This window comes from Scleropages formosus, chromosome 21 (genome assembly GCF_900964775.1).
Source record: "Scleropages formosus chromosome 21, fSclFor1.1, whole genome shotgun sequence".
Lineage (NCBI taxonomy): Eukaryota > Metazoa > Chordata > Actinopteri > Osteoglossiformes > Osteoglossidae > Scleropages > Scleropages formosus.
Window position 1 is genome coordinate 4,650,703 of NC_041826.1, and position 24,915 is coordinate 4,675,617.

The 24,915-nt window shown below is 46.5% G+C and overlaps 1 protein-coding gene across 2 annotated transcripts in view; it reads left to right on the forward strand.

Annotated features, from left to right (window-relative positions):
- Window positions 1-24,915, forward strand: part of LOC108924283 (aryl hydrocarbon receptor-like) — a 58,962-nt gene that overhangs the window by 6,817 nt on the left and 27,230 nt on the right. For both annotated transcript variants that reach the window (XM_018735551.1, XM_018735552.1), the window contains exon 2: window positions 4,782-4,969. In XM_018735551.1, the coding sequence (XP_018591067.1) occupies window positions 4,782-4,969 (188 nt within the window). The remainder of the gene's footprint in view (window positions 1-4,781; window positions 4,970-24,915) is intronic.

Genomic DNA, 24,915 nt, shown 5'->3' on the forward strand with positions numbered 1-24,915 from the left:
GTCCATTTCTCATCACATAACTTCCTTTGTTTAAGCCCTCTCTGTCCTTCCTGCGCACACTAACCTTTATTCAGAGCTCTGCTTTGTCCGATACCACTTTGTGGCTATCAGCTTTTTTTTTCTTTTTTTTTTTTTTTTCCTTTTCTCCCGCATTTTCTGTTTTTAGGCTGGTGTTTTACCACTACTTCAACCGCTGAGAAGTGCCGTTTATTTTAGTGGTTCATTCTTGTTGGTTTTCTCTGTGTAGTGTTGTGATCCTGTACTGTTTATAAAGCATAAATTTAAAAAAAAAAAAACTCTAAAAATTTGTACATAAGTCATAATTGCATGGCCCAAGGTGCACCTTCCTAGACTGGTTATGTACACCTGTAATTCCAGTAGTTTCATTACATTCTGTTTTGGATACAAGGAGGATAAATTGGGTGCCTTGTTGGCAACACCAGTAAAATGTATTCATCCAGAGCTATAACATAGTAAAAATAATATATAGCCAAGAAATGTAAATAACAGTACTGGTTTACTTTATTTTCTTCCCCTTCTCTGTGAAGCTTTATGTTCCCGTAATAAAGCGCACCCTCGTGGGTTTGTGCCAATGGTACTGATTGATTGATTGGAATCTCGTCCTTTCCTTTGAAAGGAGGAATCCCAAGCAGGGGCACCGTTTGAAGGTTTTAAGATACGAGCCTGTCGGAGCAACAGCATAACATTTCCGAGCATGTCCCGACTTGCTTCTCTCTCTCTCTCTCTCTCTCACACACACACAGAGCGCTGTAGTCCCTAGAACTCTGGGTGACAAGACCCTCATGCATTACTGTGAAAGATTCAAAATATAATTATTAATAATAATTCTAAATGGAACTAGTGGGATTAGTTGAGCAAAGTCCTGTACAGTAAAAAGAGAAAGTTCTCCCTCCACACATTCACATTTATTCATTTAGCAGATGCTTTTCTCCAAAGCAACGTACATATTGTAGAAAATGTAATTTGTGCATTACATTAGGAGAAAGACATAGCTGCAGGTGTGTGATTAAGTACAGTTGGTTTCCTTCACCATTTGCACTGATGTTCACATGCACACATAACCCATAAGGCATGGGACCATTTTCAGCTGTTACCAGGTATATTTTAATATGGTGACATCTTAACATTTTTACACTTTGTATGAATCGTCAAACGGAACACCACCTGGGACAATTACGTTTTTGTTCTTTCTCAGTACCTATTCACTGAATGGTGCTTAACCTCCAAACGGACCTGTTTAAGCGGAAGTGAATATCGCTTTGGTAATATGTCGCTATGGTGGCGTAAGTACAGCAGGTGATTTAATAGTTGAGGGTACAGACGTGTAATGTGAATGGTTGGGGTCCGAGTGCCAGCAGCATCACTTCTGTTGAACCTTTTTACCAAAAGCTTCAGTTACTCCAGTAAATTATTCAGTTGAGTCACTTTGGATAAAAGCCTTTAAGAAATAAAATATTCATAATGCATGTACGCAATCCCAAGTTCATATTCACAACAAAGGTAAAGCTGACAAAGGAGGGTGTGCTGAAAAATAAAAGCTATCAGTATTGACAGGCATGGTATTGTCAGCAGGTATATTGTGTGTGTTGTAGAAAGGCTGCTTCTTCGTCATCTTTCTTCATCTCTGGAGTTGTGTGCTGCGGATGAAGAACATTCCATGAATGAATCAGCTATGAGATAAAGACGCTCTGTGTGCCAACAATGACACCACTTCCACTGCCCCAACCTGACACATTGAAAGCAGTCTTTTGTCTCTCCACAGGGTCCCCCCCCCTCACCGGTCATAAAATTTCATAATTTTTCTCCAGTGTTGGGCTTTGTGCTAATGTACAATAGGTCATCAGTCATCCCCAGAGATCATGTCTAAGGAGGAACAGGCTATGTTCTCAGGCGGGCATCCTTTGGCCTCCGTGGTGAAAATGGACAACATAATTCAGAATAATGTTTTGATAATTTAGTTTTTGAGGAGTTCAGCCTTTTGAAAAGTAATCAAGAAATGGCAATTTATATTGTGCAGTGGAGTGCGAAAGTCTGGAGACACTTTTTAAAAAGTTGGGAACAAATGGCATTTTGTGATTATGGACCTATATTTGTACGTACATGCATACTTACACATGCTGTCTAAAACCGCTTGTCCCGAACAGGGTGGCGGTGAACCGGAGCCTAACCTGGCAACACAGGGCACAAGGCTGGGGGGGACACCCAGGATGTGACACCACTCCGTTACAAGGCACTCCAAGCAGGACTTCAACCTCACCCACCAGAGAGCAGGCACAGTCCAAAACTGCTGCACCACCATGTGTGTCTGAGCCAGAAAAAAATCTCACACACCATCTTGAATAGTGTGCAGCTTCTTTTAAAGTCACGATATAATGCCTTGAATCCTGGATTATTGCTGCTCATGCTTATTTTTAATGGGGTTGTCAGTTTTGAGTTCAGGTTCGGAGGGGGCTTGTTAGTCCAGGCTGAAAATGTGCTGCCGTTTTATCCCACTGGCATGAACCTGAGGAGCATCTGCTCCTCATTAGTAATTAATGGCACGTGTCCACACATGAGAATGTTTGTTCAAAAAGCAACCTTTGGCCCCCTCGCAGGGGTGGTCTGAACCCTTGCTCCAGCAGTGCTGCCCCCCGAGTCCAAAAGTGAGGCCACGGTAAAATAAACCAGAGGCGTGCTGTCAGGAAGCTGGTAACCAAGTTCATTTCACCATGTAATACACCAGTTGTTTGAGCTTCCTTCTCCTGCCCTAACCTGTTCCCATTAATAACTGTGATATGTGGACATGTGCCATGCTTGGTTAAGGCATCTGGAAACGTTGCCATCTGTGAATTAGGTGTGTGTCGCCCCCCCCCCATTGCGCCATGGTTCCATCCATGGTGTATCTTTTCCACCTGGTGGAACAGCCCCTCCCCCAGGGCTGAAGTAGTACCAGGTTTGGGCTTGTTTCTTGGTGATGTCATACCTGTCACTAGCTTCCTTGAAAGTTGACGGTCTGTTTCATCACCCAAGTGGTTCCAAGCCTTCTTAACAGACTCATCCCTGAACTGGCCAACATGGTAACGGGCATGTGACTCACACAGAGGACGACTCCTTCGAACCTGTCCATTTGAATCATGTTTAAGACTTATTTTCATCCCCGTTGTGTTATTGCACCACTAGCTGATGGTACTTTCTCAAGAATGTGTCATGCAGAATTTGTGGCTGGATTAGCTGCATTGACAGTGGAATTATCCATGATTTAAATCTACATTTTGCTGCTTGGGATATTGCTGTAAGATCTGTTCCACTTCATCCTTATTTCTTTGTTTACCCCACCATTTGGATATGTCTGTTGTCCTGCAGGTAATTCTGTTTCATCACAGCTGGCTGCTCAGGTTCCAAGCAGTTATGTTTTGCGCGTGTGTCTGTTTTAACTGCACTGATTTACTCAACTCCGTGTATGTAACTGTGAAACCCATTGTGATCAAAGTTTCTCAAGATGTTTTCCTATTGCAAAACCTTAAATTTGGCAGGTGAGGGAATGGAGCTGGAGCCAATAGCTGATCCATGACAGGTGATTTATAGCTCAAAGCTTACACAAGGTGTCTTTTGTTGTACGTTCTTTGGTACGCTGTGCTCTTTGCTTATCTAGCAGTCCATTGCACAAATATAAGGCTTGGCTGATACTGTATATCTAAGAGAGGTAGTAAATCAGTGTCCTGTTCAGGATGGAAACCCTCATACTTTTGACCACAATTAATTCCCTTCTCTAGTACTGTATTGGATAGAATCCCATACAGTAATGGTGCAATTCCTGAAGCATTCCTCTGTTCTGATCCTGCTCTTTTGGCTTCATTCATCTCTTTCGGAAATGCATAATACAACGCATTTGGGTCATATTACATTTTGACCCGAAACCACATTTGTCTGAAAAGAGCAGTTAGATTTTAAAGTTGCTTTAATAAGTTTCAAGTGGACCCCAGTGGACCTAACATAGGGCCTCTCCTACCCCATAAGCATAAACATACGCAATGTGTCTTTCTCAGAAGCCGTTCCTGAATGCTTTGGCGGGGGGCTGCTTTCTGCATGAGAACATGATCAATAAAAGTACAAGTCAGAAGTTAGCCTGTCTTCTGCCCGCAGTCTGCGCAGAAGAGAATGGGAGACATACTTGCTAGTGTCAGACAGCCTGCAAGTCCCTGTTGATGCACTCGTTCCACAGCTGGCCGTCACATCGGTGAGACTCCAGCTGACTTCGCGGTGGTCAGGGTCATCTCAAAGTGTTGACGTTGAAATCCAGGAAAGCAAACATTTCAACATGTTCCTCTTCTCCTTTATACTTCCTTTGTCATTTGTTTTGTGTCAGAGCTTTCCGGAGATGATGCCCAAGGTGGAGCAGGCTGTGTTCTCAGAATTTGTTCAATAAAGGGTCGACTGACGCTGCATTGCTTCATGTTCCAGAAGGTCAACTGTGTCGGCCGTGAAATTTCTGTGCTTCGGTGCTAGATGTGTCTTTGGTAATATAGCCTTGCAACATAATGAAAAGGCACATATGGCTGCAGTAGCTGTGTGTACTTGTCTCTGCTTTTGATAAGATGTAAAGACTAATGTAATTATTTCCACTTGGTGGCATCATTCATTCCCTCCTTCTCCAGCCCCCTAATGCTCAGGTGCTACTGGGAAGAACACACAGTGAAAGTTCACCTTTAATGCACCCCTGGGGGTTGTCTTGTCTCCACTGGCCTGATGTGGTCTTCTCGCTGTTTGTGGTTCCCTGACAGTCCCAAGCCTCCTCCGCCCGAGGGCGCCAAGTCAAATCCCTCCAAGCGCCACCGAGATCGGCTGAATGGGGAGCTGGACAAGCTGACCAGCCTGCTGCCCTTCGCGGAGGATGTGCGGGCTCGGCTGGACAAGCTGTCCGTGTTGCGGCTCAGCGTGGGCTACCTCAAGGTCAAGAGTTTCTTCAACGGTGAGTTCCTCCCCAAGATCTGGCTCGGCATGTTCAGAATCGCGCTGGCCTGCCGTAACTACCTAACTAGCGTGGGATTTCTGCTTTAGATTAGTGGGAGGCTGCAGGCATGATACTGCTGGCCTGCTTTGCTCAAGAGTATATGGTCATCAGTAATCCAGCACAAAGCGCTGCTCACGGAGTCTTGGTGTTTGCCACAGGCAGTAAAACCTTTGTTTAGTTACTGTGTTACTGTGCTGCTTGTTGTACTCCCTGCACTTTTTTGGATTCCTCTCTGCTGCTACACGCTGCACTGAAGCGAAACTGAGCAGCAGGGAAACAAACTCAGACTACACCTCAACTCGTAAGAGAGAAGAGGAGGAAGGAACTTCAGACACCTCATGCTCATCTGATTTTCAGCCTTGGCTTAAAGAGGCAACTTCTCGATTGTTACTGCTTTGTTTCCTGTGTAAGAATCAAAGGGCCCTCCCACAATATGTGGTTAAGGGCTTTTTGAGGGTGAAAGGTTGTGGCTGACGCGGGCCGCGGGTTTTGAGCGCGAAAATGTTCAGTAACGGTTCTAGGCGAAGGGATGTATCGGCCAAAGCCTGCGGATGGCAACATGTCACTTTGGGAAGACCAACACCTTCTGCTTTCCTGTGCTTGTAAAGGCGTGGTTGAGGATTTGCTCAATCAGGTCAGTTAGTCACACACACCCCTGGTTCAGATGACATGGGAACATCTTTCTTTCTTCTCATAAGAGTGCAGACTCCTGGTGGGGCATGTAGCCTGGAGATAATGCCGCGAGTCTGTCTCTCTCCACTGTATGACCCAAGTGGAGACTCCTTGTTCTCCGTGAAGTGTATAATTTTAAAAAATTAACCATTGTGACTTGCTGGAGGAGTCATGTGAATTTCTGTGATTAGTCCTCAATTATGTGGAGAAGTCATCTGTTTGCTGGGATTGTTTGTTCACAGAGGAACAATCCCAGAGTTTGGGGAGTACAAGCATTTTGAGCGGAAGAGGCACAGTCCCAGTGTGGTTGTCAACATGCTTTAAGGGTTCATCCTACTTCCCCACTGTGATCTTTGTGAATTTGAAGGTCTGCTCCGAGCACCTGTTGTGCTCACTTTGTCTTTCTCCGAAGGGTACGTTTCTGCCACTGTTCCTTTGTGATGCGCACAGAGAGGTGAAGCAGGCCCTCGCCAGGTATGTGACTCACCTGCGCTGTGCATTGAGGAGACTACGCAGGTATGCAGTGTATGCTCGGCATGTGCATCTTTGAAAGTCTCTCCGTGTTTGGTGATTGTGTGCCAGCAGTCATCGAGGCACCATCTGTGGTTTGACAGCGATAAAAGTGGAAACATTGGCAGGTGCTTCGCTGACTAAGGCTCTTTCCACTTGCTGACTCTGAGCTCCACGCCCTGGGATGACAGTGCCATCCAGGCGTGAGCCCTGCGGGGGACCAGGCTGGGCAAATTTTCGCCTTCCAGACCAGCACCTGCCTCCTTCAGTAGAAGGATGTGTTGGGCGGCGGAAGGAGACTGCTGCGGAGAGGGTCCCGACCCCACTCAGCCATAACGCCGGCTCCCTTTCCACTGAGGAAGTCGGTACGCGTCGCTGGGTGTGTTGTCGCGTTTAGTGCCCTCGCAGCGTTCCAGCAGGGCGCCGTGGGCTGCCTCACCCAGGCTCTAATTACATAGAGGATGGGCCCTGTCTCCTAGGGAGCCTCAGCACAGGCTTCCTCACATTGTCCTCCCTGCCACCAAAATATCGGTAGTTAAAAGCAGAACTGGGCCTCACCGCTGAATGGGGAGCACTGGCAGAGCTCCAGGAGAACATCACTTGGATTAGAGGCGAATGTAAAACAAGCTCCTTTCCATACAACTGAATGGAAGTTCCCCTGGCAACTGGCTGCATGGAGTGGTGCAGCATGGCGTGCGCCTTCGGAGTAAACATTGTTCGGGAGACCGAGGCACGCCGATTTATATTTACGCTGTCGCAGCCAAACCGGAATCCCGATGCCATTCTGGAAGCGTGGACACGGCAGCAGAGTGCCAATCGCCGCTCTGAAATCCTCTTTGCGTGGGTCGTGTGTGAGGACCCGGGCCTTTTGAGAACCAACAGCATAATAATGGAAGAAGGAGATTCCTCAAATATTACTCGTGCCTTCCCCTTTATTCCCCTTCTATGTTGAGAATGTGGGATAATTTAGGAGCTAGGCTTCATTTCTCAATGAAATGTGACCCATGAACCTGTTTAACCTGTTGCTTTATGGAGTGTGGAGTTATGCTGTAATGATTTCAGCTACAGGGCATGCGTGTGAGCAGACAAGTGTATCCTCAGAGCTACATACCTACAAGTTATGAGAAGAGCAGAGTGCAGCATGGCCACGCGTGTGTCTCACGTGGTTTCGGTGAGCCTCCTGCCATTGTGTTCTGGCTCGTGGAGCCCATGTCCCGGGACCCTAGGGTAGTCGCCCTCCCTTCTGCATCACTGTTCCGTCTCCTGGCCAGGCCTCCTGTATTCCCTGAGCAGCAGGTTGTGTCTTCCTCCTCTTGTTCCCTCCATTTTTGCTGTCCTGCTCCAGAGCCCTTGATTCTGACACGGAGGGACTTGCTTTTGTAAACAAACGTGGCAGCATTTTTGCGTGTTGTTTTTCTTGTAGTGTTTTCAAGTGTTTGCATAATGTTCCCTGTGTTCTGGCATCTCTGACATTGTTCAGGCCCCGAAAAATGTCTTTCTGATCTACTGCACGAAGTACACTTGCCAAAGACCTGGATATCCTGCTTTCCTTGCTGAAACAGCAATATGATATACCTTGATGATAGAGAAGACTCTTGGCTTTTTTCTGACAGCCCCTCTGTGTTTTCTTCCCTCTATTATTGCCTTTGTTCCATTAAGTTTATGGGGGGGGAAAAAAAAAAAAAACTTCTGTGCACATTTACTTGAGTTGGTGGTGCAGTATTTAGAGCTGCTGCCTTGCACCAAAAGGACCCGGGTTTGAATCCCACCTCCTGCTGTAGTATCCTTAAGCGGTAAATGAAGAAGTACATCATTCTGGGTAGCTTAACTTTATCAAGTCTCTTTGTAGAGAAGTGTGAGCTAAATAAATGTAAATGTTGTCATGAAGTTGTGGTTGTTTTCTTGAGAAGTCTTTGCCTAGACATCCTGTTGTGAACAGATAACGAGGATCATTTGTGTCAACACCCCACAGAGTGCACAAAGTACGGTTATACATGAAAGAGAATGGGAAGGAGCAGGGTGCTGCCCCACTGCAGTGATTTTATACATGTGTTAAATAAAAAGGTCACCAACCGCTGAGTTAACTTTGAGCATTAGACAACCGACCGCTCAAAGACTACAGTTTCACGGGGACATGACATACTTGTCTCGTGCAGTATTTGTCTTGAGCACTGAAGCCTTGTAAGGGCTGCAGTTCAAAAGAGAGGGTGTAGAGTTCATGTCCTGTCTGGTCCACTGTGCTTCAGTACCACAGCTGTTGAGATGAGACCCTCTGTACACTGAGGTTCTCCACGGAGGTCAGCAACGGGTCTACAATGGACCGGACGATGGTGATGAGAATGGGCCTCGGGCTGGGGTCCCACGCTGTCTGCACAGAGCCGTATTGTGTGCCCCCTCCACCTTCCAGGATGGCCTGCTTCCTTTACAGAGCTGCGCATTGATCCGGCTGGCGCGGCACGGCGTGGAGCCACAGTGCCCACCCTGGCCCCTGGGGCACCCCAGGCCCCTGGCACACAGCCTGCTTCTTGTCTCATGGAGGATATGAGGCTGGCTATTTACAGGCCTCTGCCCCCAGGCGTTGTTGGACACACCAATGACAGCCCTGTGTCTCTCATGACAGAAGGCCACAGTGACTCCAATTGTCCTGCACAGTCACTGCGTCTCTATGCGTTCTGTGTTCTGTACATTGCAGTGCCACTTCTACTGTGTCTTTTACCGTTCCAGCTGACAGAAAATTCCTTATTTCGAGCACAGAGGACAATGGGATAGTTCTTCTAGAAATCACGAAAACATCCTTTTTTTCCCTCTTCATCTCGATGGGAATCCTGAGCTATGCAGTCGGGCTCATCGTCCATATACACTCAGTCTGCGAGAGTGTGTGTGTGTGTGTGTGTGTGTGTGTGTGTGTGTTATCCTGCTGTGCTGTGTAGATGTGTGAATGACTGGAGGGGGTTTAGTGCAGTGCATCTAACACGGAGTCATCTTGGATGTATGTGTCAGATGAATACTAATTAACAGTAATTGTATATTGTTTTGGAGACAAGTGTTAATTGAATAAAAGGGCAGTTAATGCCATTTGTTGTAGCAGGCGTTCAGGGATGCAGACGGTACAATCTGTTGCGCTCATCCTTCTTGGAAGAATCAGTTTCAGGTGCCATCTTGTCTGTGGATAGAGAACTCATTGTGGAAATATGTTTTCATCAGTTGTGCCCAGGAGCTCCTGGCTGCTCTCTACCCCTCTCATGGTCACTGCTGCCTGCCCCTTCCCTCCTCAATGGCTGCGGGAAGCCCCTGTATCAGCAAGTGCATCAACCGCCATCCTGACCAATGGTGGGGAGGGGTAGGAGGGCCCTCAAAAGCTCTGAAGCATGGCGGCACGAAATGAGGGCCCCGCTGGTGATTGTGAGCCTTGCTGCTGGTGCTGCTGTTGGCAGGCAGCCACTGTTGGCTCCACCTGCACCCCCTCCTCCGACCTGTCCTATCGCCCACTCAGTCCCCCGGCTTGTTTCTCTCCGGAGTCTGATGTTTACTCTGCTGCTGCGTCCCTAACACCCCACGATTCCTCCGGATGTTTTAACAGCTTTGGGATCAGGGTTTCGAGGGCAGCACGGGTCATTGGTGAGCTGCACTGCTGAGGGCTCCCAAGACTAAGCGTGAAAGAGGCAGAAAACTGCCCAACGTTATCGTTTGCAACCCTCGGCGTTTTGCTTGGTACCAGAGGTGCTCTGTGGACAGAGCGTTGTCCTGAACACATGTACTTCCACATGCAGCACATTCTTTTCTCCACCTGCATCAGATGTAGAACTAAGTGTCAGATAAGTCAAAGGCTTCTTTATGGGCCTGAAGATAAGTGACTTGTTGGACTCCTAACAAAGCTCGCGACACCGACACACTCGGCTTTCCAGAGTTCATGGAGAATGAAAGGCAATGCAGTGTGTGGTGTGTAATGGAAGTGGGTAGGTCTGCCTGTGTGCAACCAAAACTTCCTTGGTGCTATACACCATACACACAGGCAACAGCAGTGTGCATGGAGTGATGTAATGATACACGGGAACTCAGGACCTGGGCGAAGATGGGACTTTAACCGTGCGCTGGTGCTTGAGACGTCTGTCCGTGTGGAAGAGGAACCGGTCCACAGTCTGTCTCTGAAGTGGCATCTCCATGTGACGTGGCCGAGCGCTCAGTAGCGTAATGAGATCAGCGTGTGGGCTGCAGGAGTGCTTTTCTGTAAAATGTCATAAGAATGATTTACCTTAATGTAAAAATGAACATGTGGGATGTTGGAGTTTCAGTAAACTAACCACTTCTGCAAAGAGCCTCAAATGAATTTCCTCCACCTACCCAGATTTGTACAACTACAATGGTGACACATGAAGATAAAGTGCAAAAGAAAAAAGCTCATAGCCCAGCAGGGAAGATCCATTTTTTGAGGGACGTGCCTGAGCAACACATTATTCTTGTCGTTCCCTGTTTTCCTATTCAGCAACACAGAAATGAGTCATTTTAAACTGTCGTTGTTCATGTGAAAAACATTTTGGGGGGGGGGGAGCACTGGATCGCTCGTGTAGACTGTGGTCTTTAAATTTGCACCCTATTTTGTACCATACATAAATATATGTGGTAACTGATTTTCTTTTTCACTCTGGACTGTGTGTGTGTGTGTGGTTTTTTTTTTTTTTTTTTTTTTTTTGGAGCTCTACTGGTATAATAACTGGCTTTAGAATGGGTGCATAGATGCCATAATTGAATACAACTGCAATATATCTACTAGATCAAGTTAATATAAACAGGCCATGGAAAACAGACACAATGATAAATAAGCCTGTGTAAATATGAAAGCAAAAAAGAAATAACATTTTGGCTGAATTTTATATGGCTGGATTTATTTAGAGCACTTTTCATGTGCTCAGTTGTATGCCTGTTTTGAAGCCTATGCTCCATTTACTCATTGTTTGGTGTGGCTGAAATCACCTACTGAGGTCTTATCCTCTGCAGGAAAGATAAGGTTTCAAAGACTGTGGTCACAAGCCACCTGGAAGGCTTGTCTGGGAGGAAACTCTTACTTGAATGGGTTCCAGGCAAGAAATCAATGAGTACAGATCAATAGGTTGGTGGACTTCCTTGTCTGACTCTACAGAGTAGTCACTGCAGTCAGCCAGTACAGTTGTGTCTGCTGCTACTCCATCCCCACCGGGTCTCAACCATTTTTACGAGGAAACTGCTCTCTTAGATTGAGAGAGACTTTTCAGTGTGGTTCCATCCCGGAACACAGCGCCTAATGATGCATGAAGGAAACACGGACACCGTGGAGCACAGTCGTCTCCGACACCAACAGCACGTCTGACCCAGGGTGGCTGTAACGACAGACTACAGCCAGAGGTCAATTGAGGCCATTTCTGACCTTTTTCAGAATCACGCCATGGGCACTGTTACAAATCAGAGGACCTGGGCTGCGTTGGGCTCATGCCCATCACTCAATGCACTTTGAGCAATTCAGAGCATCTTCTGTAACTGGAAGGAAAAAATTGCAAGTCAGCTGCATCACCACTGTGCCAATAGCGTCCAGTTTAACACAGTAGTAATCCTAAGCCTCAAAATGGAAGACTCCTCTGTATGAAAATGTGTACCATCGAGTAAGGTTCTGAGGCCATGTTATTGGAGCAATCTCCTACCAGACTTCACACACCTTTGAGTGTCCATCCATTGAATTTAAAATGCACAATTTCTTCACACACTGATTAATTACAATGACATGCATTTATTCAGCGGATGCTTTTTCTCCAGATCAGGGGTCACATTAGGACCTCCTGTCCCTGTAAGCACACACCTTGGGTCAGCCTGCAATGTGCTGAGGAGGTGATCTATTCCTGCACAAGCAATCATACGGGAAGCTCCTGTTTTTTCTCTCAGAAAAAAGGCCATGCTTTCATGGGAGATCAGGCACCCAATGTGAGTGATTCATCGTTGGGCCTTTTGTGGGCCCTTCAGCTCTTGTTGTCACCACTATATCTTTTGAACTCACTTGGGAGGGGCAGCTCTCGGCTTTTTCTTCTGTCCCCCCCAATTTTTTCCCTCTAGATGGTGAAAACAGCTTATGAAATGGTCCTCTGAGGGACTCTATTTTTCTTCAATGTATTTGTTTTTTGACCCTTTGTTTCTGGAGAACAAATCCAGCTACTCCTTTGTTTGATGGGAAAAAGCGTTTGGGTTTGTTTCAGAAAAGGGGTAAGATGTCAATATTTGCATTGGCAAGCTTGTGGGAGTGTAACGTAATGGCTGTTGGAAAGTAACAAACAACACGAGCCGTTTGAGTCTGAAGAGAGGATTCCTTCCCAGCAGAAGCAGCAGGAGTGCATCCACATGCCAAAGTCTGATCACTGATACCGTAAATGGCTGTTTTTGCATCTTGTCCAACTGGTGCCTTGACCTGAACTTAACCCTTTTGACAGGAACACGGGGCGGCACCTCTTAATCTCTCTAAGGCCTCTTTATGATCGGCTGCATCCTTGTCCCCTGAGCTCATTAGAGAAAGAAAGAATTCAAGTGCGAAAGAAAAAGGAAAAATTCGCAGTTGACTGACATGGTAAATATTCCAAATAGGGGTCATTCAATAAGGGTCATACCTGAGGTGTATGTGTACGTGAGCTACTGTGTGTCACCAGGTTTCTTACCGTTTTCCTGGTTGCAAGGGTGACGGAAGGTGCAGTTCAGGTTATTCTTGGCTCTAGGAGTTAGATGTGTACAGCACACAGGTTTCAGGCCACAGGTCAGAGTCAGATGAGCTCTGCTGTAGGAGATATGGTTCGGGACTTCTCCCCATGGTTATGGCAGCGGGTGATGATTGTCATGAGGGATGCAGGAGCATCATCGCAAACGAATGGGACGAGACACATTATGTTCTATGGGTCTGATGAGCTGAGGAAATCTTTGTTCTTAAAAAAAACCCTGTTCAACAAAGCATCTTAGAGCTTTGTCATTCTGTTTAGCTGCAAAGAATTTATTTTGATCCATGGATAATGTCTTGGCTTGATAAGGAATTGCTGGAGTTGGAACTTGTCACTGCAGTCAGGAGTCACACCGATCTAAAGATCTGCATTTGGACTTAGCAAGAGGGATTCTACTTGTCCACTGTGGTTTTCTTGCAAAATATTAGATGTATAGATGCTTTATCTGATTTCCACATCTTTATTTCAACACAAAAAGAATGTCTGCTAGTATGACAGGCAGGGGCAAGTGTCCTAAGAGCTTAGTCAAAACATGAGTGTTCAAACCAAGCTCAAATAAAGGGGCACCATTGTTATTTTTTTTTTGGGGGGGGGGGCAGAAAATGCCGTAGAATATGCTCTGCTTAGTTGAACCTGTCCAGGTAGGAGCTTAATCTGAAACAGGTAATGGTCTTAGTGATGTTCAGCACAACAGAGTGGATCGTCGATGACAGGAAGCACTTGCAGGTCACAGTTCACCCACTAGTCTTCAGTCACACCTGAAATGTCCTGCTTCACAAGTCTAGATATGCTGGTCTTATATTGTGCTTGGAATCATTCATTTCAGAATGTGTTACTCAGTCTGGTACAAATACTGTCCTGAAGTTCTTAGTTTCGGAGAAGATGGTGATGCTGATTCAACAGCACATTAACAAGTTCAAGTGTCACAGGGCAACAAGAGTAAATTGCAAGGCCCCTTCACCATGGCAGCCCTGGTGCACTTTAGGAGATATCATCAGCTAGCATGGCTTTCCAGCTCAGGCTCTGAGTCTCCCTCAGTCAAAACACAATCATGTGGGGACAAGTACAGGTTGAGGATAAAGATCCTACCCGCTCCAAAACAAGGCACAATGCAAGGGAATGGCCTTGTGAATGCTGTTGGGTTGTTTTCCAGGAGAGCACTGTGTGTCTTTTGTCTTTATGTTCGGCTTCCAACAAACACCAAGTACTAAATGCAGTGTAAGAGTCACATTTTCTGCACGTGGACAAGTGGAACCACTTGGGTCATTGTAGAATGTTGTAGCCCTCATCTGTAACATCAGACAGACCTAGACGCTGCGCACACTTCAAGAAGAAGGGTGGGATGAATGGGTGCTGCTCCAAAGATCACAAACATTAGAATAAGGAAAGGACCAGAGAGCGCAGCGGTGGCTGTTAAGTCACATGGGCATGTCCTTTTTGCTCTGTCTGCTTGTGTTACAAATTCTATGGCATCGCCCTTCAAGCTTATGACAAATGCAGGCAGTTTTGACATGGAGGAAGGCGAGGAGTACTGTTGGAAGCATCAGATATGTCAGTTGATGAGTGTGTCAAAAGCTGTTCTCATACACACCCCCTCAGGCTTTTTCACACTTCCTCTTGTTGCAAAGACCGTGTTTGGACTCTAGAGACATAGGCGGTGCCATTAAACTGTACCGTTGCTCCTATTAAGCCATAGTGTTGTGTCCCCGTGTTGGTAGATAGTTTATGTGCACGAGATTTTGTTTCGCTTCAATGGATTCCTCTGTCAAAGTGTTTTAGGTGAAAAGAGCCGCTCATCTTTCCAGGGTGTCGTGGGAATGAAAAGAAAGATCATTACTCATGTTTTTATTTTTACAGGGCTCACTTTCCAGTGCTCCCCATGGCTTGGAATGCTGGAGAAGCAGGCCTTCACAGTCCTTGTGTGGGGGAACCTGTAAAACACGTTGTTTAATCTCAGCTATGTACTCAGGAAGCGCTCTTTGTTCCGACAGAAAGGACTGTAGGAAGAGAGACTTTGAGCGCCGGGGGCCCCTGCCACTCAGCAAGTCCTGAGTGAAGCTAAGGCTCAGTGTGGGGGTAATCGGGGGCGGCAGCGTCTTCTCAAACCCACCTTTCTGGTCCGGTAGAAGAGGCAGGGAAAGCTGTTGACAACATTCAAAGAATGGATTAATGCTCTTTATGAGTAGTAGCCTTCACTGACAATCTCCCTCTTTGAGGGATGAGGTAGATCTTTCTAGGAGAACTTTCCAGTAGAAAATGTGTGTGGGGGTTGTAAGCTTTCGAGTCTTACCCAACCACTTTTCTGTAAGACCACAGTCACAGCTTCACAGGACCATTTTAAAATGGTGTAGTCAATGGCTGGGGAGGAGATGGCCTTCTCGGAGTACTGATGTCTTTGTTGGCCAAGTTTCTGTGACCACGTCTCCCAAGTCATTGCGTCTTCTCAGAGCCCCAGTGTGCTGCCCCCCTGGCCTCCTGTTGCTCACTCCCTCTGTTGGGTCGCTCACATGAACTTTAAACCAAACCAGATGTGAACATAGTCTCAGTGTAATGGCAATCCTTAGCATATTTGTGCACTGTGGTGGCAGACGTGATGCTTTAGCAAAAAAATTTACATCGTCTTGTGCCCTTTGTCTTTCAAAACGATCAATCGTTGTATTTTAAGTCCCTTAGGATTTTCAACAAGATCCTGTTACATTAACGAGAACTCATGGTGTCATATTTGGGTTACAGAGAGAACTGACATTTCAAGGTCTGAAATACAAAAGATCTGCTCATGTTGTCTTTGCCTTTAGTCTGAACTTCTTGATGAGACATGGTGGAAGAATTGTTTATTAAGGCCTTTTCTGTAACCATGACATGACTGTGACAAATGTAACAGTAACAAGAAATGTGTCCAGACATTGCATATTTACTTAACTAGTTTTTTGTATACAGTGGTGTATATTAGTCTAATTATAGCTACTTTAAATACAGAATTACAGTAATGAGATTTTTAACAAAAATGTGATTATTCATGTTTCAATACTGTTTAGCCATAAAAAATACAAGCTTATAATATGAATATTTAAAAAAAAAAAAAAAAAAAGTTCTGGAGACCAATTATTTGGTTAAGGGTACATAAGTGAAATTAAGACAGCGATCGTGTCCCGGCAGTTGTCCCCACTCTGCTGTCAGGTGAGCTGTCAGTAGCGCCGGCACCCTTCCAAGCAGCTGCGGCGAGTCGGCCAAGCGCCCTTCACCACCCCCGCTCCCAAATGCCCCCATTAACCCCACCTGTCTGGCATCAGCAACTCCTGGACGCCTGCCAATCCATCATTATGATCCTCATTATCATTACCATGACTGCCGTCAGCGCTATCTTTCCCAGACTGGCACTCATGTGACTAACACCGAGAGCTCTGCTGAAGACCCCTGATTCAGTCGAGTATTTTGTGATCGCTTTTATTGAGCCCATCTGTCCTGGCAAGCCACCTCTTCTCCCTTCCTCTCAGCCTTTTTCTCCCCCCCCCAATTCTTTCATGCCACAGCTGCACTGTCTATGTCAAGTCGGTTCAATTTATGGCTATCGCTGGCTGGGGGTCAAGCCAGCTCAACTGTGGAACACACTTCCACTCCATACAGCAGCTCACATCACATTGCTCAGCTTTCAAGGATCACATGACTTGGGATCTTTTTAGTCCAGCTACATATGTTGTATGTCCACCAAAGGAGCACCCCCCCCACCCCCACCCCTTTCTTTTCTAGCTCTTCTCCCAAGGGCAGTGACATCTTAAAGAAATCAGATTAACTGGCAAGTTGACATATAAGTGCATAGAGTAGTGTTTTCTGCCAGACCCCTTGGAGTTCATGTTGTTATCTCAGTACCTTTAGGTAGGGAAGACTATGATTGAGCCAACGAACCAACCAATGTCAACAACTGCTCGCCCCAAGGGGTCACGGTGAATCTGAGCCAACAAGGGGCACAAGGCTAGAGGCGGAGGGGACACACCCAAGACAGGACACCAGTCTGCAGCAAGGCACCCCAAGCAGGACTCGAACCCCAGACCCACCACACAGCGGGCACCAGCCAAACCTGTCGCGGACAGTGATTCGTGCACTGGGAAATTAAGCATTAACATTTTCAATAAAAATAAAATTATAATAAGAGCAGCCAGTAATAGTGATCTGTGTGTGTGTGTCCACGGGGAGCCTTTGGACAGTACTTGTGGAAGCTGCTTTAAGGTCTTGAGGGCTCCAGCATGATGACTGAAGTGCCACAGGACACTTTGGAGTGTTCTCGAGTAGGAAAAAGTTGTTTCCTGACACACCCCCATAATGGAGTGAATGCAGGGCGGCGGCCCTTGGGTGAGCGTTGAAGTCCACGAGCGTTACATTCTTTCCATTGAGAGGCCTCCTAAGTACGAGGTGGGTGAAACATGCTGTGTTGCCAAATTTCAGGGTTCCACCAGCAAATGACTGACAGGTGACGCGTGTCAGTTTCTGACCCTGCAGCCTTTGAGCTCCTGCTTGTGTCACACTCCGTTAAGCACGACACGCTCCCCAGATGGGGTCTGCCGACTACGCACAAGGTGTCAGAGGTATTCTCTGTTTGCTGTCACAGTGGAGATTGTTGCTGAATGTGTGCAGCCCTGGAGAGCAGCGCGTTATAAATGTTGTATGTAGTGTACAAAGGTGCTGCCTCCATGCGCATTGTACACTAGTGAGGTCTTTCATACTAAAGATGAGCAGGCAGACTGACAAAGAACCCATTTCCATTTCATCCTTCCAGTACCATCAGGCGTAGTCAGCATTTTCTTTACTGAACATTTTTTATCCTGTCATATATATAAAGCATGGAAGTAAATGCAGAATAGCGCAGCTGATCGTAAATCCCCAGGGTCATCTGTTTAAACACAGGCCTTTAATTAGTTAAATCAAAGCCATAATTACATGAGGAGGAGAAGTGATGAAAGGTGGAAATGCACCGAAAGAAATACTTTATGGGGCAAATAAAAAAAAAAAAAAAAAAAGGAAATGGAGCTGTCAGTGTCTCGGAGAGCAAGAGTTGACTCCACTGCAGTAACATTCCACTCCAAATGTGATGTGTGCTTGAACCAAAAGCAAAATTTCTCAGCGGGTGTACGGAAGGTTGGGGTTGGGGGGGGAAAGTATCAAGAAGAATATCTAGTTTGTGAGGATGTCTGTTACAGGGGTGAGAGCAGTTTACTTTGTGTTGCTGCCAGTTTCCTCTGGGTGGCCTGTTGGGCGGTCTTACTGCATGATACACGACCACAAGGGCTCTGTTTTTAAATTCAGGCAAGGGCCTGTGTGTGTGTGTGTGTGTGTGTGTGTGTGTGTGTGTGTGGAAGGTGGGGCTTGCCTGCACTGTGAGGCACACAGGAAGAGATATGCGCTCCTTCCTCTTGGCTGCTGCCGCTCCCCCGGGAGGCCGACTTCGCGTGAGAGCGCGGCCGCCCATCTGTCAGCGGAACAGGGACGTCTCAAGGTCTCTGGCATTAGCGCTTGACTCCCTTCCTCCGCCCCGCCGCTGCCGGGACACGCTGTTGTTCTGCTCCGTCAGCTCACCGGGATCCTCAGGGTGGGAAGGCGACAGGTGGGTGAAGACCTGCCTGAGAGTGTTGTATCAGAGGCCTGACGGAGTCATGATCCAGCCCCAGGTCCCCGGGTTTCTGCTGATCCCAGGGTGGCGAGCCCTGTAGTAGGGTCAGCGTGCAAACTGCCACTCTGACTGTCCCGGTGAGGGCAAGTCTGATCAGTGCTGACATGTTTCTCTGTGGGGGGGTAACATGTAGTGCTGCCAATCAGTTTGTTTTGGGGAACAGGAGAAAGTGTTTTGATTCATGTGTATAGCTGGTAACTTTAAACACTTCAGATTTGTAGCGAACCAGCTGTTAGTGAAACAACTCTGCACAATGTGTTCTGGACTCATTGTGGAAAATATAGTGCAGGTGCTGTGATGGTAAAGTGAGTAACTTAACAGGGGACTCCTATAGAATGACAATACCATGGTGTCATTCACCAGGTATGTAGTGATATGCTGAGAGTACTGATCTGATGAGTACTGGGTGAAAGTGAGTACTGAGTTCTCCTACTTTGTTTTGTATTTGCATTTGAAAGTGAAGTTACAGTAATTAAACCACGAATATGACGTCACTGCTGGAGCATAGGAATTTAGTTTTTGTGACGGTGCCAGCAATAATGTCTCATGTTTGGACGCGTTCATTTAGTCTGTAAACTCAAATCATTGTCGTCAGCAAATTGAACGGGAGAAAAAAAGTTGTGGTGGTGTTGACCATCAGCGGTGTCAGTGAAACACTTGCTCTGAAAACGCAACGCCCGAGAGGTCACTCCACGGGCTCCTGAGAACGTGTCCATCCGGGCAACGCTTTGCCTCGCACTCAGAAAGGGTTTGGCTTGTTTCTGTAGGAGTCTGGCTCATCCTTGAGCACGAGGAAACTGCTGTTGTGGCTCCTTCCCAGAAAGGCGAGCATCCCTTGTGGCACTGAGCTCTGCTATGAACCTTGTCCTCCGCTTGCTTTCGTTCGCTCAACAGCTTCCTTTTTTGCTGGATGTACATGGTTCCAAATAAGGGAGAAGGGTTACATCTCGGTACGTCCATGATAACGAGGTACTCATTGTCGTTACTGTGGGAACCACATCCTCGCTACACACATGGATGGAAGCGACGAGGTCCTCAGTTCCCTGGGACTGCATATGTGTGCGTTTGCATGGATGCGTGCGTGCAGTGTCACTATGCAGCGTGGTGCTACAGTGATGCTGGCAAGGAATTTGCCCATCTGTTGCGTCTCTCCTGCCTCACGCTGGACTCTGCTCACACAGCGCTGCTGTTTTCACTTAAACACACGGTGCCTTCAGGAAAGGACCCAGTGTTTCCGAACCCGGGCGGCTCGGGCCGCATGCCGACTGTTTGCACCACGCATTGCAGCCGGCATTCTGTTCACGCAAGGGTGCGTGCAAGTCCTCCTTCTGAAGTTCTCCATGAGCAGCACGATGGTACTCCAAAAGAACGGTGCAAGCGCAGTTCCCTCGGGTTGTGTGTGGTTCAAGGACCAGGCAGCTGAGCTTCATCAGGAACGGGGTAATGTAGCAGGATGAGCTCGCGACCTGTCTGACCACAAAGCAGCACAGTTGGCCGATTGCTCTCAGCGCTCTGATTTAAAAACAAGCGGCTCCGCAAGGCACAGAACCCTGCTGACGACATTCCGCTGTGCATTTGTACATTCCTTCACACCACACTTAGTGAGAAACCAACCTGTAGAAAGACAATAGTTGGACCGGCTGCTTACCAGCCATGTGTTTTCAATGTGATTTCTTGTTATCAAATCCCGTACGATTCCCAAAACGTTCAGCACATTTCCTGCGCAGCTTGAACATTTAGGTGCTGGAAAACATTCATGTTTTAAAATAAGTAACTGGTTTAAAACGGGTGACCTGCTTAAGTTTACTTCTCTGAGGCAATGCAGCTTCAGTAAAATTGTCTTTTATTGCCTCCTCATGCCAGGGTGCAGTGCATTCCTGTGAGAGGAACTTGGTAGCTATGGTGATGCAGCGTTGTTTACAGTCAGCATCCGCAGTCTTTGAGGTGGCGTGTGAGCGTGCTGATCAGCTGCGGTCCAATCGCGTGGCAAATCTGCCATGTCGTCCGAGTCAGTGGAGTTTTTCTTGGGTCTGGAGGTGGACGCTTGACATGTATGAGTTTGGTACCGACTGCTTTACATCAAAAATGGATCAAATTTATCTAATGGGGAATTCAGAAATCTGTGCCTGTTTTTCTTTACACATAATTATGTATAGCACATACAGTTATGCTAATGTCGTCTTTCAGCCCTTTTACATCCTTAGTGCAGGCCTGACTTGGCCTCAAACCCAACGTGAAACTCTAAGTATACCTTTGTTTATCTGTACAGTAATTACACGTGGAGCTCTGTTAGGCAGTAGAATGTGTAACTGAAAGAGGCACAATTTAAATAAGTTGCTGTGCCAGAGCGCTTGACATCGCTCTGCTTTTAAAGAAAACGGTCTCTGGAGGTGAAAATATGACAAAGATTTTGAGAAATTTTCAGAATGCTCCGATCACTGTGAGATGCTCTTCTTCGAAGGAGTCGGAGGAGTAAATAAACACGGCGATGGCGCTCTTTGCCCCTGCTGCCTGACGCTCTGCAAATGGCACTCTGCCAGTTAACCAGTGCGGTTGAGAGCAAAACATGCCGTTCGCTTTGAGTTAATACCCCACTGGTAGGGTCACCCTCCATCCACTTATCATTGCCGTGTCGCTGTTCCGCCACTCAGAGAACGTGCACTTCTCTGTGCAGGGCTTACTAATGTACACCTGTACCTACATGCACAAAATAAATCCCTATACCTTTGCGTACTAATTGTATACCTGCTATACTGTATGTACCAATGTGTATACAGATGTGTACCGACCCTCCTGTCTACCAAATACGTATCTGTTTCTATATGCATCAAATACCTTCTATAGCTACCAAATATGTACCAAATGCATACTTATACATGCCAAAAAAATACATACTATATGCACCAAATAAATACCTTGTACTAGATATGTACCTACACCTATAGCTTCCAAATATATACACCTAGAGCTGTTCGCAAGGACAGCGGATCTGCTTCTGTGATGAAACAAGCTGTGGATTTTCTTGCTTTTACCACTCTGTGGAGCGTGTTGCTCATAGTAGAACAGGTGGCAGTCTGTGGTGAATGAGTGCTGTCCGGCTCAGAGCTTAAGCAGCACTCCTTGGCGGCAGCTGTCTGACCGCTGCAGAGCGACGTGTGGCCAGTGCACTGCAGCCTAGCACCGAACGGCATGTTACTGTGAAACACAGAGCAGTACCGCTTCCCGTCTCAGGTAACCATCTGTCACGTCAAACCGAAACATTGCATGGTCCGCTGGAAAACACCACATTCCCGAATCACTGCCAAGGACTGCCGCACCGTGCTTTTGTGTCCGTGGGTTTTGCATTTCGTTCTTCGGCCATGACAACCCAGCACTTTTACTGGGCTGGTTTGTTGTTGTTTTTGTTTTTTTTTCTTCTTCTTCTTCAAATGGGGGAGAAAAAAAAATCTAATTTGAGCCGCAGTGCAAACACGTTGTCATTTATCCTCGTTTTAGAACCCAGACTCGCCCACAAACACAAAAAGCATTCTGACCGTGCTGCACTTTGCCGAGGGCTTGTGCTCACCCCCCCGGCTCTGAATATGCTGGAGGATCCTACAGAGATGAAGATGGTAACTGGGTATGTGGGGGTGCAGCTATGAAAGGGACGGGTCTTGGCCGTTTTTGCCCTCTCCCATTGGCTGCCACTGCTCCCTAGTACCCTGCGTGCTAGGAGAGATCTGTGCACGGGATCTACTGGAACTAAATGTTTTCAGATTAAGATAATATCCCTCCACATAGTTTGTGTGTTTTAATCACCCCCCCCCCCCCCCCCCCCCCCCCCCGTGCTCTTGTTCTCTCACCCACCTCCCCTTCCTGACCCTCACTAGACTGAAATAAACTAGTTCCTTTGATACTTGTTGGCAGGAGTTCACAGTAAGTAGACAAGGCTGTGTCAAAGTAATCTCTCCATTCCAGATGTTCCCCGCGAGCAGCTTCGTCCACACTTTACGTGTATTCCCCCGTTCTTTTCCCCACTCGTTGTCCCCCGACAACGTGTACACTTAATGATGTACTTTTTCAATAGTGCAAGTTCTCTTAAAGGCCCCCAGCCTTTTTTTTCCGAATGGTGAGGAATACACTGCTTGGAATGCGTTCCTTACATGAAGACAGTGTGCTCATTACATTTGTATACAGTACAATAAATGTTAAATGGTAACACAGGAAACCGTGGCAGCTGGAACATGTGTAAAGTCTGGGAGCACTTATGGAGGAGCATTAACTGTACAAATGTTACTTGTCACATTAATTTATGTACTCTTGATTTGCCCAGCATGCTGTGCTTCTGTGATAGGCTCTGCACCACCGCGACCCTCACTTGGACAAGCAGTAAATGATAGTGAGTGATTGAACGATAATTAACTGCTCTGCCTCTGTGGCCTTTGTTCTACTTTTTCTCTTGTCTTGTCTGCCTGTGGCCTTACTTGTGTTAAAAATAGGTGCAAAAATGGGAGACTTGGCTCTGCCTCAAAAACGAGGATGTGATTTGTTTTCTTAGCATGACTTCATCTTTTGTTATCGCTGCTGTTGTGTTAGAAAAATGAAACAGGCGTCTAATTTGTATTGTGCGCTACTGTCCATTTGTGGGGGGGGGGAGTGATCATGTGCTTTAGAAAATAAACATAGCATATATGGATGCCAGTGACGGCAATAGTGTTTACGTGTGAAAGTAACGCTTTTCTTTTCTTTTTTTTCCATGCGCTGTTTCCGCTGCCTGTGACAAAAGGTAAGAGATGTGTTTTTTTTTTTTTTTTTCTCCTCTACACATGTGTGTTCATTCTAGAGGCTGCCAGCTGTGCTGTCTGTGGTGCTGAACCCCGGGTTGGCTCAGGGCCCTGCCGCACCGAACCGCGCATGCTCTTGCTTCCCTTGGCACATGTTGCGCAGGAAGGGCTTGAGACATTAGGACAGACTCACGAGGAGGACAGGCGCAAACAGGGATGTGTTTGTTACCCATCACTTCCGCGATGTCACCTCGACTCTTGCTGCGGTGCAGTAACTGACACGTTACTCTGGGTCAGCGCTGCTGTGCTTCCAGGCCCCCTGCCTGTCTGCACACGGTGGTGCTGGGCATTTGATACCTGACATGGCGTGGGTGTCATTACAGCAGGACAGTCAGTTAGTCGGCCCTCTGGGCGCCACGTGCCGTCCGTGTGGGTATGTGGTTGGCTGTGCAGCAACCTGCATTTGACATCATCTTTTTTATTAGTATGATGAGCAAAAAGAGGAGGAAGAACACAAAGTCGAAGTCACGCAGAAACCATCAAAAATGCTCTCTAAAAACATAGTCCTAGTTTTGCAATACCGTCTTTCAATAAAGATACCAAAAAAACTTTCTACACAAGAAAAACATATCACAGGACCAAGTCTTATCTCTTGTCTAACAGGGACATACTATGGTAAAACTTGATGCATTTCTCCTCACTACTTATACAGCTAAAATCTTTACGTTCACAATCGTAATGACTGCAGGCAAAAATGATCAGGATGAGAGTGATATTGGCTCCTGTAATATGAGGGATATAATCCGTGGTATAGGAGTTATTTACTAATTGTTATGCCTCATTTATTTATACGGTGCTGCATGAGTGTGTGAACCCTATAGGGGTGTTCATTATTCTTGTATAGAATATTAAAATAAAAGTGTAAGAAGAATAAATGACTGATTTACACACCTGATTCTACTTACCTATGTAGTTTAACCAGTACAACTTGGGCTTCACTTATTTTTTACACCTGCACTAATTGTGTGTTTCTACTACACATATGATTTCCTCTAAAGCAACATATGGAATTGGTCATGACACACCTATTATGTCACATGAGAAACACTGATTCTCATTAAATAACCATTTCATGGTAAGGCTAAGGCAAACAAGTGCTTCACATACTTTCAGGCGGCACTGTATTTACATAAACACACAAATGCAAGTATTCAGTCTCTTTGATGTCTTGAAGTGCAGGTTCAGTTTGCCAGGATGCCCTGCAGTGAGTTGTGTACCGCAGTGTGTATCTGTAATCTACTGTCACCAGCGCCCTGTCATTAGGGCCATTGCCACATTGTCGGGGCAGGGAGGAGCGGCGCGTTCAGTGGCTGTCGCCGCCATGTCTGTGCATTACCAGCAGAACCACACTCAGACTTCCACTTGTGTGTGTTTTTTTTTTTTTTTTTTTTCTCCCTTCTCTCCACTCCATGCAACTTGAATTATTAATACATGAAGCTGCTTATTTTTCATTCATTTTCTTTTTCTCCAGAGGAAGTTTCAGTTTTAGGTTGTACACTGAACCACTTACAC